Below are 17,924 nucleotides of genomic sequence, written 5' to 3'. Positions count from 1 at the left end.
CGTGCTTTGATAGTCATATTCAAGGGGAGCAATGTTTTTCTTATTCTCGTTTGTTTCACGTATTATGAGAAGTTACCGTAATTAGAGTTATTTATGAATTAGGCGAAAGCAAAATTTATATGTGATAGAAATTATAAATTCATCATTGTTGTATTGGTGGCGGTGTATACTATTTCGAATGCTTAACTATATATATAAGTAGGTACTGTATAAATATTTATATTGCATTGCTTCTTTTTTATACAAAGTAGTAATAATACTTGGTTGTATAAATCTATTATACATGAATATGGGATCTTTGTACATACATCTATTGGCCTCTACGTTGGTCGTGTTCGATACCGACAGTACGTAACGAACGAAAATAGTTTGCTTGGAAAGAAATTTATTTCTGCAGAAGTATATTCACGTTTTTCACGTGAAAATTGGTGTTGCAGTTCTCCGCAAAAACATTCGAAAAAAAAAAAGTTTCTTATCCGCAGATCTTCTGTATCAGCTTGAGGTTTTTCTTTTTGTTTCGTTGGGGCCGTCGGGCTTCTATCTGGTAATGTCTATCTCGGGAATTAATGTTGGCCCCTGATGTTGTAATTAAGTTTGAGAAACTCGTGACCAAGTCTTAAATCCTGCTTGAGTATAGAGATACTGAAAGAGCGGAGATCTGTGACTCACGTGGCCAGTGGATCATTCTTGGTTAATTATCGCTCACTTTTGCTCCAACCTTTTCTTCTAAAAAAGTTTTCTTGGCCGATTTCTTTTTTCCCCTTCCCCCTTTCTGACTTTCCTTATTCACGTTACTGTCCGATTTGTATGTTTCCCGTATACGTGTGGTATAGCCCGTTTTCTTGAATAATAAATTACATGGTGAATTTATGGTGGACTGGAGCAAAAGGAGATTTTATAGTACCCGTTTTTTACCATGTTAGAGTGGTTTTCAATCTTCGTATCCGCATCACATCCAAAGAAGAAATTTAAGAGAGTAGGTATTTGGATGGTGTCGACTAATTAGGGGATTTATTTTTAATTTTTGTGCTGCACGTATTAATTGACAACGATACCGTAAAAATTTTTGTAAGAAAGCTTAAGCTGTGTCCATTAAATATCCATAAATCAGATTTATTTCCTAAATACCTAGAAAGTAGACTTTGCCAACTTGAACAAATGAGCGAGCATGAGATTTTTCAGAAAGAAGAGTAAATAATAATGAGTAAAAATAAAATCTATAAAAGCTCTCCGTAGAGAGATTTGGGGTAAAAATCTAATTTAAAAATGACAACTTTAGCACTGAATGTTGATGCGAGTAAAAATAATTTAATTTTTATTTTGTCATATTTTCAAATGTACTTTGACGTTTTTCATTGCTCTGTAATGATGTACAAATTCACCACGTACTGTTTTTGAACCCGACCTTGTTTGATTTTATTACGATTGCAATATTGATAGGTTTTTAACATACTGCTTTTGCCAATTGGGACGATCGGCAATAATATAATGATTGATGCCCCGTTTTCGTCTTAATGGATTATGGTTATCTTGGTCTATGCACTAGAAAAGGTTATATTCTTACACGTTGTGTGGTTTCCAGTTTCCCGCAGTGCCCTGCCGGTGCCGTCATCAGCTATTGAGGGCTTCGCGCAGACATGTCCTACAAGTAGATTTAACTAATTCAATGATATGTGCATAGGCGTGCATAGAATTTTCTCGGGCGGGTTTCAGATTTTTTTTCCTGCAAAATAACACTATAATCTTGGCTCAACGGGGAGAGGTTTGAACCCCACCCCCCCCAACCCCTTTGCGTACGCCAATGGATATGTGGATAGTTTATTAACCTCTATCTAGCGATGGTATTTTGAAGTACCAGGTTAAAAATTTGTTCTTCACTGTACTAATATTGTTTGAAAAAAAACCCATTATTTTTTTGTCTTAAATTAAAACCAAAATGACATAGCAAATAATTTATGATTATTATATTTATATTCATTTTAAATTTTTTATAGTGTAGTAGATAAAGGGTTAAAGCTTGTACAGAACTTATTTCTTATATTATACGTGAATTGTTTAGGAATCAGAACTATTTTTTTTAACCGATCCAGCTGAATTGTAACTGTTAGGTAGACCAATGTTCTAATTTGAAAAAAAAATTATATAATGTATCTATATACCGGAGGGCATCATGTCACAAAAGGGAAACTTTCTTCGAGTGGCAGTGGAGCTCCGGTTGAGAATCGTTGGTCTTTATGTTTCTTAGGCCAGTATTACACTATAAAAGTTTGATAAAATCCCTTTTATAAAACTTAAAATATCCAACCAATAAAGCTCATAGGTTACATTCGAGCAAATACAACCGATAAGCTTATTGGCTGAATTTTTCAAGTTTTAAAAGGGATTTTGTGAAACTTATATAGTGTAATCCCGGCCTTAGTGTTCTATGGAGCTTACTTGTTTTATATTTGGCGCCCGGCGGGCGCGGTAGCCCAGGTCGATAAGATACTCACCTGAAGTACCAAAGGATGTTTAGAGATGTCGCGAGTTTGATACCCGGTTCGTCCTTGTTAGAAAACTTTCCTGACACGGGTACAACAGAAACGGCGACATGACCACAGAAAAAATTGCTACAGCAGAAAGCCCCCCCCCCTATCGAGGGGTTAGCTCGCCAACCCCTCGACGAGTATAAAAAACAAGCCTGCCGTTCGGAATCGGCAATAAATTGTAGGTCCCGGTCTAATTAGCCCTCGTGTGCAGAAAATGACTGTGGTGCGACAAAAATGATCAAAAACCCGACTGGCGCAGTGGTAAGATTCTCGTCTTCCACGATGAAGATAGTTACCATTAAAGTCTGAGTTCGAATCCAGAGAAGAACATCAGAAACAAGTTCTTTACCTACCAAGCCTGGGGCGACCACCGATAGATGGCTCCTTCATTTCCCACCCAACTCCATTGGTTGGAAATTGCCGTATGACGATGTATGACCGGAGTTGGTGTGCGGTAAAGTAGCTTAGCTTGTTTTATAATGTCTATATTTCTGATATTTATTGAAATAGGACTTGTTATACCTCTGTGTAGTATGACGTAAATAGGCTTGCAAATTGACAGCTTTATTCCAATATTGACGAAATGGGCATAGTGCCCATAACTTCGGCATACTAATATAAAGAGTATTGAACAGAAAAGGTTTGGGAACCACTGTTCTAGCGGATTTGAATTTTTCAAAAACTTTGTGGACGGAACATCTTTCTATAACATGACCAACGCGTTCTGCTGATACGATCAGCACACGTTGGGCTGGATCGAAAAAAGATGTAAACAGCAACTGCCTATCGTCATACCAAACCGAAAATTATTTTTATAAGAATTCTATTAACCCCACTTTTCGACTACAGTTGTTTTCATTATATGTAGCAATGCTTCTTTTTCCTTATACGTGTTAGAAACGTCAACCCCCCACTTTCGTGCACAAGATTGAAAAAATACGTTGTGAGACTTCGAATTCCACAAAAGACGATTCTTTAAATTTTTTCATAGTATGAAATTCTTGAACGACGAAATTTTCAAAATTTTTATTATTTTTTTACTTTATGCCATCGTCAAAAACCAAAAAGGAAAACGATTTTTTAAAGAATCAGAACGAGACAAACAAACATTAGGACTTCACGAAATTAATGACGTCAATTGAACGACGTTACTTCTACGTCGAAAAATTCTATAGTATCCTTCATTTTTCCTTCTCATTCTAATGCCACTATGGCAAATTTTGCGAATGTTTTCCCTGAAACACACAAATTCCTGGAAAAAAAATTTATATCTGTTTCACACGATACATCCGGTCAATGAGAAAAATTTCAGCATTATTGGAATATGTATATAAAATATGCATATGAAAAAATATAATTTAAATGTATTTGTATAGTATTTGTTTTTTATGGACAAATTGTATAATATTCTATCGTGTATATAGTTTTTATAATTGCATTTCTAATGGTGTTGCTGGATTTTAAAAATATTTCATCCATGTTTGTTATGGGCATCTTTTTCTCAGCCACCTCGTTGGGCCTTTGCCTGTTGTGGCCTTGTATTTGTACAGTGCGCAGCAGTGGTGCCCACCAACTTTTTTTTCCCCATTATTTTTTATTTTGCCCGGAACGACTAATAAGTTATTCTAACTATAGTCGTGACAATGTTACCGTTAATGCAGTGGCTGTTTTTGAGAAAAATTTGGACATTTACACTCACTAAAAGTTATACCTGCGTCTAGACACATGAAAGTTTGAAACCACTGATGTGCATTATTCCATTCGGTATTTTATGAATGCATATGTAACACAAAGTGACTGAAATTTAATTTGGATCAGTTGAATAACACATCAATTGCCATATTTTTGTATTCTTTCCAATACCTAAATTTTTAGTTGTGTTTGGAAATTATCTAATTGTTCTGTTTTTACGACTGCCAGTAATAAGGGTGTTGTGTTGTTAAATGGATAAAATAGAAAGTGATCGAATATTTCACAAATATTTATTAATTTTAGATCACCGTGTCACTTCAACTATAACACTCTTCAAAACACTAGTCGCATTTTTTTTTGTAGCTCCTATTACTAATGGCAGAGCAATCGCATTCGTATTAACATGGTTTTTTGTAACCTTTGTTCAAAAAATATATATACACATTATGCTTGCAACCAGTTTAACCAAATTTTGCAACGATTCGAATATAAAATATGATCGGAAACTTCTCTTTTTATTCTGTCAAAGCACATTTGCTCCATTTTATTTTCATTCAGTTTGGGAAAGAAATCCTGTAGCTGGAATGCGTGGTTTGTCATTTCACCTGCAACTACTGGTGAATATACAATGAATGCCTCATGGTTATGGAGCATCCGTATAATACGAGGGAAGTGAAGCGTTTAATAAGTTACTGTTGCGCTATTGCAGTTACAGTGAAGCGGAATGGTAACCGATTTGAGAGAATCGCGTCTCGTTTCTTATTCATAAAACATTGGACGGTCGACTGGAGAAGTCTTACTCCTAAAGAAATGGCCATAAAGAGTGTTTATCCGTCGGACATAGTGAATCTAGAAAGGAAAAACGAGTATATATAGTATAAGGATATGTATATGGTGAAAGATTTTTTTTTTTTGTAATAAATTCATGAGCAGTTGGTAAAAGCGTGTAATATTATTCGAAATGAATGAGCCTCCTCCTAAATTCAGTTTATAAATAAACTTGGGGCTTTTTTGAACAACTTGTACTTGAGAGAGGAAAAACTGCAATGCTTGAACCAGTGGTTTCTAATGTGAAAGCTACCGCGGAACCCTTGATGATTACGAGGCTGTTCCACGTAACCCAAACAAATTTTGAATATTTCTCTAATACAATGTTTCCCAACCGCCGAGCACTGAGATCAAGTAAACCGGGCCGTGATTCATCTCATTTTTCCCCATTTAACTCCCGTTTGTCGAGTTTATGACCGGACCTTCCACTCAAAAATGTAATTCTACCGGGCCGCGAGCTTCAAATGGTCGAGAACCGCTGCTCAAATATATAAATATATAGGATGTCCCGTATGATTCATCCCCATGAAAACGTAGGGAAGAAAAGTTTTTTTGTACAAAAATGGGATGTAAGTGGATGCTGTTAACAAATTTATAATTGAAACAATGCATCAACACAGCAATTTAATTATAGTGGATTTTTTAATTAGCTAAAATGGTTAAAAATACAGTTTGCCTTGATTTTAATGTTATCTATAAACAGATTAATTCTTGCTTAGCACAAAGTTGAATAGATTTTACCTTAAGTTTTATTTCCGATTTCCCTCAAATTGGTGCGATTTTATAAATACCTGAACAAGTACAATTTCAGCAGCGCTCGAAAAATAAGACCGACAAGCATAGGCTTACGCAGAATTTTCTCGAGGGGGGAGGGGGGGGGTTTCAGATTTTTTTTCTCTTCTGAAGGGGTTTTTTTTACGTTTTTTCCTGCAAAATAATTCTTTATAATTATCAAAATAAATATAATAAAAATAATATATATAATTATATATTTATATATAATTATAATCTCAAAATAAATCTTTTGGATGAGGGGGGGGGGCGTTTCAAAACGGCCACTCCGCAAACGTTAAAACGACATTTCTGTTGAAATTTATTGCGAGAGAAAAAGAACACCATGCATGCAAATATAACCTGGGGAAGAAGAGACCGTATGCAAATCTGCGTCATAGTGAATAAAAGGCGTGGACGCCAGGCTTGTCAAAATATTCCAGCGTGCGACTGTTCTAACAGTTTTAACGTACGGGATAATGACGCACTTTAGTAATACTGAAAAAGCAAACATGCATCACATTTACGGAACTGCAAACAGAAGCATCACAGAGGCAGCACAAATGTACGGTGAGTGTTTTCCTCACAGGCGGTTGCCCAATCCGAAAACATTTGCGCACTTGCATCTGAAGTGTTGTGCGAAAGGGGATCCTTTCTGGACAACCAGATATTGCAAATTTTTAAAAAAAGCAATATACATTTTGGATTTGTATACATATAGGAGGGAGGCGAAGAAATCGATCTGATTGTGTCCGCGGTGCATTGACCTTCACTGAAGGGGGGGGGGGGGGTCCGCAACATCAAAAGGTAGGAAAACACTGCGAGAGATCGGGAAAGAAAACTACTGGAATTTCTGTTTCCTAGTTGTTTGGTCATCCAAATGGTCTTTTGAATTTTTTAAACGAAATTATTTCATCAAAATATGAAATAAAAAAAAACAGCTTTACGTGTATCAGAAACGAATAAGTTTCTTTTGACGCTTTCCGGAATTTTTAAGAATTCCGTGACGGTTAATTCCGCGGAACCCCTAAGAAAGCTCTGATGGAACCCCAGGGCTCCACTACACCAGTTGGAAAATTATGCTCTACTCAACGTGCTAAATTAACTGTTCTTTTTACAATATTTTATTGTTTCTGAATCATGAGTATATCTGAAGACCTATGACTTGCAGTGAAGTATCGTAGTTTTTCTAAAAGCAACTAAAGCTTTAATTTATCGAAATTCTCAGGAGCTAATCATGTAATCATGAGATAAGTAAAAAAAGATTTCGTGCTTCTAATCATGCTTCAACAATTTTTCGATTGGTGTACGGCAGTGGTTCCCAAAGTAAAAACGTCCGAATAAAATTTTTTTTTATTCTTTCACAACGTAAATAAAAACGTATCAAGAATAAAAAATGCCTGAACTAAGCTGAACACCTACTTGCCATACATGTATAATATTATGTAATTTTAACAAATTCCCCCCTCCTTGCATGTACAAATCAAGTCAATGTTTACAGAGGAATTCAAAAAGAATCATCCGATTTTAAAATATTTTTATATATTAAAAACAGAACGATGTGAATGTGTAGGGGAAATGTTACATTTTTAGATTATGAACAATTAATAACGCTAAATGTGTCATTTATGGAGCTCTTTTAATGAAGTAAAGACATTGAAAAAATTGCTAGGGCTTAAAAATATCGGGAAGGTGGGCGGGTGTTTAAAATATTGTGGGGGTACTCCGGGTACTAGCTATAATAGAAAATTCTTCTGTGAAAATTTTTTTATATAATAAAGCAAGGTGTCATAACCATGAAAATGTTAACAATATTCAAAATAAAAGAAATCAATTAAAATTGTTCTTCCAACAAAAGGAACCCGAAAATACTTTCATACTGGGCCCTGCGTTTGGTAATGGTGACCTTGATTTTGGTTATAAAGTTATCCACTCTGCACCATTATGATGCGAAGATACGCATTCCGTCCTAACTTGCGGTTGTGTTGACGGCCACCGTCTGCAGGGTTCAAAGCTAAAAAGCATATGGGTAGTTTGAAATCTCGTATTAAAATGTTCTGCCAACTAAATATCGAAATATAATTTGATTTCATTCACCGTTGATTCCAAAAATTAAAGCATATCCATTAACAAAAAATCAAGAATGTCCCGTAAAACGGAACATATAGTCACTATGTAGGGGGTCACCGATAAAATCGGCGTTTCGTCTTGGCCGCGGTAGGGATCGGGCGTGTTCTTATCGCGCTCCGCTAGCCGACCAATAGCGGTAGTTATGTCCAAAACAGTTGCCGAAGGATTATTTATGGCGTCGGTGCGCCATTTTGTTTTTTTCTTCGTTCTCGTGAGTTTTATTTAGCGTGTTTATTTTTTGGATCAAACACTGCGGTGTTTTCTTTATTTTTCTAGATTGTGAGTTTATTCTCTTTAGTTTGATTTTGTCATTGGATGTTTAGTACTTCCATTGCTGGATTTGCGAGCTAAGTGTTTTTTCTTATTGCTCTCAACTTTTTAAATTTTCGTTGTGTATTTTTGTCGACTTAAATTGTATTTTCTCGCTCTCATTTCATTTTTATTGTACTTTCGTCAGGTTTGTGATCGTTGCTTTTTTGTCGATAATCAATTTCTTTGCTCACGTGCTCGTATAATAGGGAATAATTGATTCTTTGTTTCCCGCCATTTTTCGCGTTTTTCCCGTTTCTTTGATTTAATTTCGTGAGTTTTTGGGCGTTAGTTTTAGTGAATAGATAGATAGTTAATACTAATAAGTATAAATTTTACTTTGTATCTTAATACTTTTTTAGGGGTGTGTTCCATTCTTTATCTACATATATATTTCTTCCGCGTGATTTAGTGTTAAGCATTTTACTTTACTTAATTTTTTGTTACAATCGTTTACGTATATTTTGCATTGTAATATAATTTACGTTATTTTAATTTCCTGTTAACGTTTCTCATTCTCCTATTTTTTAAGTGTTATTATCTAGTTTTTAGCAATAGTGTGTTAGTATACCTCGGTTACTGCTGTGTAGGGCTTGCGACGGGAGGTTTCTCTGATCTAGGGGGATAGTAGTTGATAGTTTCAACTGTAAGGGGTGTTTGGATAGGGCAAGGTTGGAACTCGAGGTGGAAGAGTTACGATAGAGTTGGGGTTTTAGAGAGCCCGGTTGTTACGGAGCCACCTGTTGATGAACACGCAATCTTCACGAGCAATGACAGTTTAGAGATCGAATGGGTTTTCGCGGATGAGGTAGGGGGGGGTGTAGTAATAGGGGTTTAATCATCGGCGATTCTATGGTTAGGGAACAGAGTGTGTAGGACGTTTCGAGCGCTGTTGTCTTCCTAGGGGGAAGATTAGCAGACGTTTTCATAGAGACGTTTTTCATCGCCGAAAGTTGCCCTTGCTGGTAATCCTGTGGGTGGGAACGAATCAGGGAGAAGCTCATAAACTCTCTTATTGTTTGGGTTTGTTACAATTCACCAAATAGGTATCCAAACTACATCGCCAAATTTCATGATGAAATTTGCTACATCAGTGAAGGGGTTTTCATACTAGGCGATTTCAATTACCCAGGTATTGATTGGGAGAACCTTTCAGCTAGAGATCAATACGAAAGAGACTTTCTTAAGTTGGTGATCGAAAATGTTTTGTATCAGAAGCCACTAGGGGTACTGCTATTTTGGATTAATTCTTACTAGTTTAGTGGATGTTGTTGAACATGTTTCGGTGGGGGACGAGTTTTCTTCCAGTGATCATCGGGTCGTCAGTTTTCACTAACTTTTCTTTGGGTACGATTGATAACAAGACTGGTTTCTTGTTTTCGGAAAACTAACTTTGAGAGGAAGTTTAGCGAAAGTTTTGAAAGATTGGTTGGAGTCAGTCGGTGTGGTAAGTCAATGGGAAGACTATAGTACGAATCCATCTTCTGTTTTGCACGAAGTTATTCTCTTGGTTCGAAAAAGCATGTTTGTACATCGCGCCCCCTATGGCTCATGGATAGCGTGCGTAACCTTTATCTTGAAAAGAAAAGAGCATTCAGAGAGTATAGAAGTGGACGATGTGACCTGTGATTTTTTACTGATAAAAGAAGGGCTTTGAAGAAAGCGATAAGGGATAGTAAACAGGCAGCTGAGTCTAGGTTGACAGATAAAATTGGCTCCGACCCAAAATCATATTTTAGGTACGCCAATGTATGTAAGGGGACAGTTGGCCCCCTCTCGATAGGACGGTCTAGGGTAGGGTAGACAGCAATATAGGTATGTGTAGTGCTTTCAATGACTTTTTCGCTTCAGTTTTTAATAGAGAATACGATATTCAATGCACGGGTTTTGCATGGAGTAATAAAATCCTCAACGATATTCAAGTGAAAGATGTGGAGGTCCAAAATCTTCAAAAAAATGTGTGTGTGATCAAAGCACTAGGGCCAGATGATATCCATCCTAGGGTATGAATGCGCTAATGAATTGTTGGATCTAGTCGCGCAGATTTACAGGAGTAGTGTTGCTGAGGGTATCGTACCAGGGGATTGGAAACTTGATAATGTTCCGGTATTTAAAAAGGGTAGTAGAGAGGCTGTGCCCAATTATCGTCCAGTGAGTTTGACGCACTCCCTCTCGAAAATTTTATCAAAAAGCAATTTGTGAAGTGGCTAGACGAGAATAGTGTATTGTCGGATAATCAGCATGGGTTCAGGAAGGGGAAACCATGTGTAACTAACCCCCTTTCCCCCTACGATCACGTGGGTAAGGGAAAAAATGTATATGTTGTTTACCTTGATTTCCATAAGGCATTCGATCGGGTCCAACATGGTAAACTCTTCAAGCGTTTACACGATACTGGGATTGGGAGCAACTTGCTGAATTGGATAGAATCGTGGTTTGAGAGATGGGTCACAATGGGTTATGGTGAACGGGGAATTCTCTGATTGGACAGACGTCACTAGTGGAGTTCCCCAAGGAAGTGTCCTGGGCCCAATACTTTTTCACTTTTTATCGATAAACTCGATCAGGGTATCGATGGGATTGTTAGCGAATTCCCAGATCACGTGAAGCTAATGGGGGTACTTGGAAATCAAAGCGATACGGAAGATGCTCCAGACCCACTTGAACAAGATTAGAACATGGGCAGATTAATGGAGCATGAAGTTTAACATGGGCATGGTCGCTCATTTTGGTTCGAACCACCCACGTTTCTCTATCAAGTTGAATGTAGTATCACTATCCCGGATACAACTAGGGTGACCGAGTTGGGAATTCTCAGTCTTAGGTTTTCTGAACATTGTTCAGCGGTGGTAAAAAAAGCGAATAGAATGCTCGATTTTATTTTCAAAAAGGTCTCATCGAGTTCTTCTAAAGTCATTTTTCCGCTTTTCCGAGGCTTTGTTCGTCCTGGACTGGAGTATGCTTTAAGGTTTTGGAGACCATACCTACGGAGGGACATAGACTTGGTTGAAGGGGTGCAGGAAAGAGCTACGCGTGTCCTCGTTGGCATATGCGGCTTGAATTATGAAGAGAGACTTCATTTTTGAATATGATTACATTGAATGAACATCTTCACATTGGATGAACGCAGATGGCGGGGAGATATGATCGATGTGTTGAAAATTTTCAATGATATGGATAGGGATGTGACAATGATTTATTAATTCGCCGTTAATCAACTGCTTTTAAAAAGGGGACACCAGTATCGTTTGGTAAGGGACAATTGTAGGTTATGGTGTCGGAGGTAATTTTTTGTCTAATAAGGTTAATAAATGGAATAGCTTACCCCGGAGGTAGTAAATTCTAACACAATTGACACGTTTAAAAAGAAATACGATAAACATGTTGGGGTAAATCGAGAAGCTATCCATACTTAGAATAAGCCAACCATAAATATATTTGATGGGCATTGTATAATATTTTATCATGTATATATATTGTTTATAATTTTTGTGATTGCATTTTCAATTGAGTTGGTGTGTTTTAGTAATATATGACATCCATACTTTTATGGACATCTTTTTCTCTGCCACCTCGTTGGGCATTTTGCCTGTTGTGGCGTTGTATTTGTATAAAATCCTTGTTAAAAGGAAGGGTGGGGGTTGCGCTTCAAAAAGTTCGGAAACCACTTGTCTTCTAAGGTGTTTCGCATATTTCATTTATGAAATACGAACTTTATTTTGACAGCATTATTCGAGTAGTTTTTAGTTCGTCCTTTATCATTTGAAGTGGGGGAAAAAGCTCTTCGTCATGCTGCGATGACCAGTTCACTAATATCTGAATATGACGTTTTCTTTTCCGGTTTGATTTGGAGTTGAATGGACATATGACTGACTCATTTGTCCACAATCTCATTAAAAGGAAAAAAACACCGGAAAAGGACGCGTCTTGTTCAATTTCCTTTCACTAATCACGATTTAAAAGCCTTATATAAATACTGTATTCTTAAATAGCTACCGTTGATGCGTAGGTTATAGTTAACTCGTTTAACTTTGTGACTTTCATTAAAAGCTACAGAATTTACATAATTTTGTGACCAACATTTACAGGGTGATCAGCGAATGAGCCCTTATTTCAAAATTAAATATCTCTACAATAAAGATCGATAGAATTATGCGGTAAACGGTACGTTTATTAGTAAAACTGTAAGAATGTTGTACAGAAATTTCGAAAATCTAGATTTTTTTTTTTAATTTTTTAAAATTAAAAAAAAAAAAAAACTGGAGATTTTGGGGTTCCGAAAATCCTCATTTGTGTGAAGAGAAACCACTGCATTCGCCTAAAGTTACTGCATGGGCTGCGGTTTGCGCCATGTGTGCTGACAAATTGTTCCAAAATTGTAACGTAACGTTCAGTAGTAATCGTTTCTCGCACGAAGAAGGGGCCGATAATGCCTCTGGCGCATACCGCAGCCCATGCAGTAACTTTAGGCGAATGCAGTGGTTTCTCTTCACACAAATGAGGATTTTCGAAACCCCAAAATCTCCAGTTTTTTTTTTTTAAATTTTAAAAAATTTAAAAAAAAACTAAGAATGTTGTACAAAAATTTACAGTTTTGCTAATAAACGTACCGTTTACCGCATAATTCTATTCATCTTTGTTGTAGAGATATTTAATTTTGAAATAAGGGCTTATTAGCTGATCACCCTGTATATACCTAACGGAAATGATTTACTTTTGTCATTTTTATTCTCAGAAAATTTTTTGTAGTGATAAAAAATATGAAAATAGGAGTTTTCTGCTTTTTTCTTATCAATTTTTGTTTCTTTCTCTTAAAAATTACGTAATTGCTCAATAAAATATTATGTGTTCTTACTTATCTTAAATTGCTGGAAATTGTATGGTTTTTTTTAAATACATATAAGTTTTTGTTTTGTTTGTCTGATTCCATTAAGCCATTTTCCCCATTCTGGAGATTCACTTGACAGCTTAAGGAAACACACAAAGTACGATTTATCTCATTTCCTAAATATGTTATCAACGAAACTTAAATGGGGTAGCTCTTAAACCTGAGAAAGTTGACGCTCTTTGTGCGACTCGGAGAGATAAGGTGTTTAGGGTTGCATATTTACCGAACAGTTTCTCAAAAAGAGAATTGACTGATTACAAAAGTCTTAGTTGTAGTTTTTGTTGTTTAAAATCGTTGCTCAGACTCTTCTTGTTATCCAGTTTTGGGTTATCACTTGCTTATGTCTTGTCTAGCGTTTTGATAGTCTTATTTATTCCTGTTCGAGTTGCATAACTTGACGTAGTTGTTATATTATTTTGGCTATTTGTGCTTTGTGTGTGATATAGTTTTGTCTTCTGTTAATTCTGAACCATAGCGAACCTTCTTAGATATGAATAAAAATTGACAACATCCTGTTATATATTCGCTCTGTTCGATAAGTATGGTATGGAAATTGAATGTCGATGCAGGCAACATGATTTTTGTGCCGTTTTCGATTGCTTTTGTTCTGCATTGCTGTGTGGTGTTCTTATAATACAATAATGTCTTATTTCAGGTCTCACTGAAATAGTTACATACCCACCATGAATGGGCATAGAAAATAAAGTACTAAATAGCGTTCCGGACAATTTGATCATATATATAAGTAAGTTGACTTTCATTTTACCTTCATTGCTATAATTTAAATACTGTATTTGTAGATTTCCTTTTCGGTGAAAGTAATACCTGACGTAAATCGATTCTCAAGTCCTTTCGTTTTTTTCATTCCAAATAAAAAAAATATAAATTTTTAGGTATTGGGGCAAGAGAGAGAACTTTAAGTGGTGTTTAATCTCGACCCTAATAAAGTTAGTGGTTGTATCAAATTTACATATCAAATTTCAAATAATTACAAAAAAAAACATTTATATAAAAGTACAAAACAACCAAGGAGACATTAGTCCCATACTGGTTGTTATAATCAAAATGTGTACGTTATGATTACTACAATAAGTTAGAATTCTTGACAAATATTATCCGTTTTCTTCAAGAAAAGCAGTCGTCGTCGTCGTCCCCCGCCTTTTTTTTTATTATTGCAGCGTTTTTTTGAACGGCTTCTCGTTTGGCACGAAAAACATTCTAGATATTCTATAAAGTATACTTTTTAACCGCATTAAAGATGAGAATTACAAACAAGAATATATAAAGATTATAGTATCCAGCTTTTAGTGCATTGGGCATTACTGAGCAGCTATTGTGGTTAAATGTTTGTCTTAGTAACTTTTCACAAGTTAGATGTAATGAATGGAATCAACGGTATTCATCGGTAATTACCAAAACCGCTTACATACTTTTTTAGTCGCACGTTGCGAGAAGAAACCGCAAAAGTGAAGGCATTGTACATTTCTTTGATTTATAACCCCTTTTGTCCTTGAGCTTTTGACATTTAAAAGTTCGCAATTTTTTGTCTTCCACTGAGAACACTTGAACACAGGAAATTTTGTTTATTGGTTTTTAAAATTTTTTTTGGAGGAAAATACAACGTAACTGTGTGTTGTATCAATACAATGTTTCCATTGAAATATACGTAAAGTGAAATAGACAAGATCATTATGATTTATTGCTCAACGATGGATTTATCGCAATCTCCAAGATGCTTGGGGGTTTGTGTTAAATTTCTCTGGCAGATGTAATTTTTGAGCTATTAATTTTTTTTTCATTCATTGATTCTACGTATATTTTTACATTTGTTTGTTATATTTATTCTCGTGCGCATATCACACATGTGTCGAGTAACTTTATTTAGTTAGTCTTCAAAATGTGATTAGTCTGTACAAGCGTATTGTGGAAATCGTTTTATTTTCATTCTCAAATTCATATTGTGCTATAATTTGGTTGTCATTTTGGAAGGGAAATGGAACTGACACGTGAATTGTTCTGCATGTAGATGATGAAAGAATTGCTGTAATCATTCGTGTTTTTGATCGTATCGAGTTGCGTGCTAAACCGATCTTCTCAGGGTGGCACCGACCTTGGGAAAATGACCATTCCGAAGGTATTCCGGTGTCCTTGTGTGATGATCTGCCGCTGTTGGGTAATGAAATGTTCTTTCTTTTTTCCATGAATTTTACCACGTAATTATGGAATAAAACTTTTCAAAGAAAAACTTTTTCGTGTGGAAGGGAAGTGTTCGCTAATGGCGTATGGGCATCATCTCATGGTCGAACAAAACAGCATAAATACCATTAGAAATGAATATGCAAATCTAAATGGTCTTTCACGACCGGTGTTGTGATATTGTTTTTAATATGAGTCAAGTCAAAAAAGCAAGATATTTACGTATCAAATATTTAAATTTTTTTTCTTTCACATCGACCACATAGGAAAAAAAATTTTGCGCTCGATAAATACAAACACAAACAATCCAAAATACAGAAAACATATTGTCATTGTTTTTAGAATCCCTAGTTAAAATTCCTTTTTCTCCCAGCTTTAGTGCCACCAGTATTGCTGTATCACAGTTCTGCCAGTGATAGTGGGACATGATAAAAGATGATCATGTACCAAATATAGAATCGAAAAAATTTCATCATTCCTTTATGGTGTTAATTTTAAAAGAAAAAATGGTTTAAAACATACACTACTCAAAACAGGGAATTGGGAATGTAGTTTTTATTTAATTGATAAAACATTGACAAAGGACATTGTTAGGTATTCACAAAGAATTGTCACAAGTTAATCAACTAAATTTTAACAAATGTAAATGAAAAAATAAATATAAAATATAAATAAATTTAAATAAAAATGGTTTTACTAAACTTCAAAAAAATGTTTTACCCTAATGGTTTTGAGCAGTGTATTTATCGAGGGATACTTATTTCAAGGCGAGTTACAGTGGACAATTTTTTAGGAGGTTACGTGTTTGTTTCTAATCAAGTCCCCACTGAATTCCATAAGATCCTATATCATATCCGTAAGTATTATCGCCTCCCCCCCCCGGGTTCGTTCCAGTGCCCATTTTGGGAAACACTGATCTAGAATAATAGTTTAGTGAGGCGAAGTATGCATACAGCGATACAAAAAGATAAAAGTATCTGTTAAAGCCGAAACGCTTTTGATTCTTGATAAAGTTTTGCTGTGTATTCAACTTCACGTTTAGCAGGTGGAAAAACTTGAACTTTTCTGCAGCAGGAAAACTCGTGATTTGTGATTCGAGCTTCTTTGTCATCGCACGATTTTCGTGCTTAGAAAACTAATTTTATAGCTAATTTATTGCAACATTGATGAAAATTTCGTTTGCGTCATATTGCCTAATATGTATAATATTTTAAATACTTTGTAAATACTGTTTCCATTCAAATTTTAACTTTTTATTGATTTATACATATTTTCAAGTTTTGCATGTTCAATTAATCTCTCTGGTGTAAATTTACTTAACACTACATTATGGTTTTGACCAACATGTAATTTAAACAATATCCCCCACCTTAACTTGAATATTCATTGCTTTTTTGTTAGGTTAAATTATTCATTTTGTATTCATTTCATTTCTTACAAATATTCAAGATAAGGGAAAAAAAATCAGCCAAGGGGTCAATGGACCCATACTGGTTGGCACAATGCAAATTCGTAATGAATATTAATAAACACACACACAGTATTCATTGTAATAAGAAAAAATTTATATATTCTGCGAGAAAAAAAAATAATGAATGTGGCGTTAACATAAGAACAAAACCAAATGTCTGATACTTTCTCATAAGTAATGCTATCTATAAAATTATTTGCAATTCATACCATTTTATACTAAAGTTTTTGATCCCCCTTCTTTTCAGAATTGACTGAAAGAGTATTTGTATTCTATACTTTTTACATCCTTCACTTGAGGTAACGCCCAAGCACAGGGATTCCCAAACTTTTCATTTTTAGAATTTTAAATGCATTACTGTATTTCGCGGCATCCTTACTCGCTCGTAAGACTTTTTAGTGGTTGCCTAAAGTTTTGTGACACATTTGATTGAAAATCGCAACAGTATTGCTCTCTTCAATATAATTTTATCCCCAAAATTTCTGGCAGCGACCGATCCACGGCATACTATGTGGGAATCGCTGCCCCAGTATTTTGCTTCTTGTAGGTTCTTAGACACGAAATTTATAATGCAAAAAAAATATGTATATAGCAACGATGGATAGATCTATTGCTCAACATGCCCGGAGCATGTGAAAAATTCGACCGAGCATGTTTTTTTTTTGGTCTACATGCTCTACCCGGGCATAAGAAAAAAACTCATTTTTTTCATTCTTCCATCAGCAACGATGCAAGTGTTCTTATACACGTGCTTGAAATTCCACGGAATTCGTTAGGCAGTCATGATGAAACACATAATCCGTGTATGGTGATATTTTTACGGCCCTGATGTTTTGAGGCCCCGTGTGGCCATGGACCTGCAATTGGGCAGGCCCCACAAACAAGTATTTTCTACTGGCATTTCTCTACATTAAATATTTAAGTAAAAATGAATAATGCGAATCATCTCGGAGGATGGGGGGCCCGAGCTGGAGCCCTGTCAGTTCCCTTCCTGTGTGGGAGACATGGGTGCGGCTGCGAATCTGCCCTGTATCGTAAACCGGTTATGATTTTGTGCCCTTCTGACGTATGGGCCCTCATGATAAATCTAATTACAGAACAGTTACAGTGC

The 17,924-nt window shown here is 35.8% G+C and overlaps 1 protein-coding gene across 2 annotated transcripts in view; it reads left to right on the top strand.

The window, feature by feature from the left end:
* LOC149067549 (uncharacterized) overlaps positions 1-17,924 on the top strand; it is a 224,640-nt gene that overhangs the window by 31,369 nt on the left and 175,347 nt on the right. The window contains exons 1-2 of one of the 2 annotated variants that reach the window (XM_089252466.1): positions 13,560-13,690; positions 13,802-13,891. In XM_089252466.1, the coding sequence (XP_089108592.1) occupies positions 13,834-13,891 (58 nt within the window). In that variant the 5' untranslated portion in view covers positions 13,560-13,690; positions 13,802-13,833. Of the gene's footprint in view, positions 1-13,559; positions 13,691-13,801; positions 13,892-17,924 lie in introns of those variants that run through there. The other variant, XM_089252465.1, reaches the window with a different exon arrangement.

The sequence above is a fragment of the Pholcus phalangioides genome, unplaced genomic scaffold, assembly GCF_987345545.1.
Source record: "Pholcus phalangioides strain wild (caught in Gottingen) unplaced genomic scaffold, Ppha-v1.0 ptg000029l_1, whole genome shotgun sequence".
Lineage (NCBI taxonomy): Eukaryota > Metazoa > Arthropoda > Arachnida > Araneae > Pholcidae > Pholcus > Pholcus phalangioides.
Note: the sequence above shows the minus strand (reverse complement) of the source record. Positions and strands in the feature narration are given on the sequence as shown.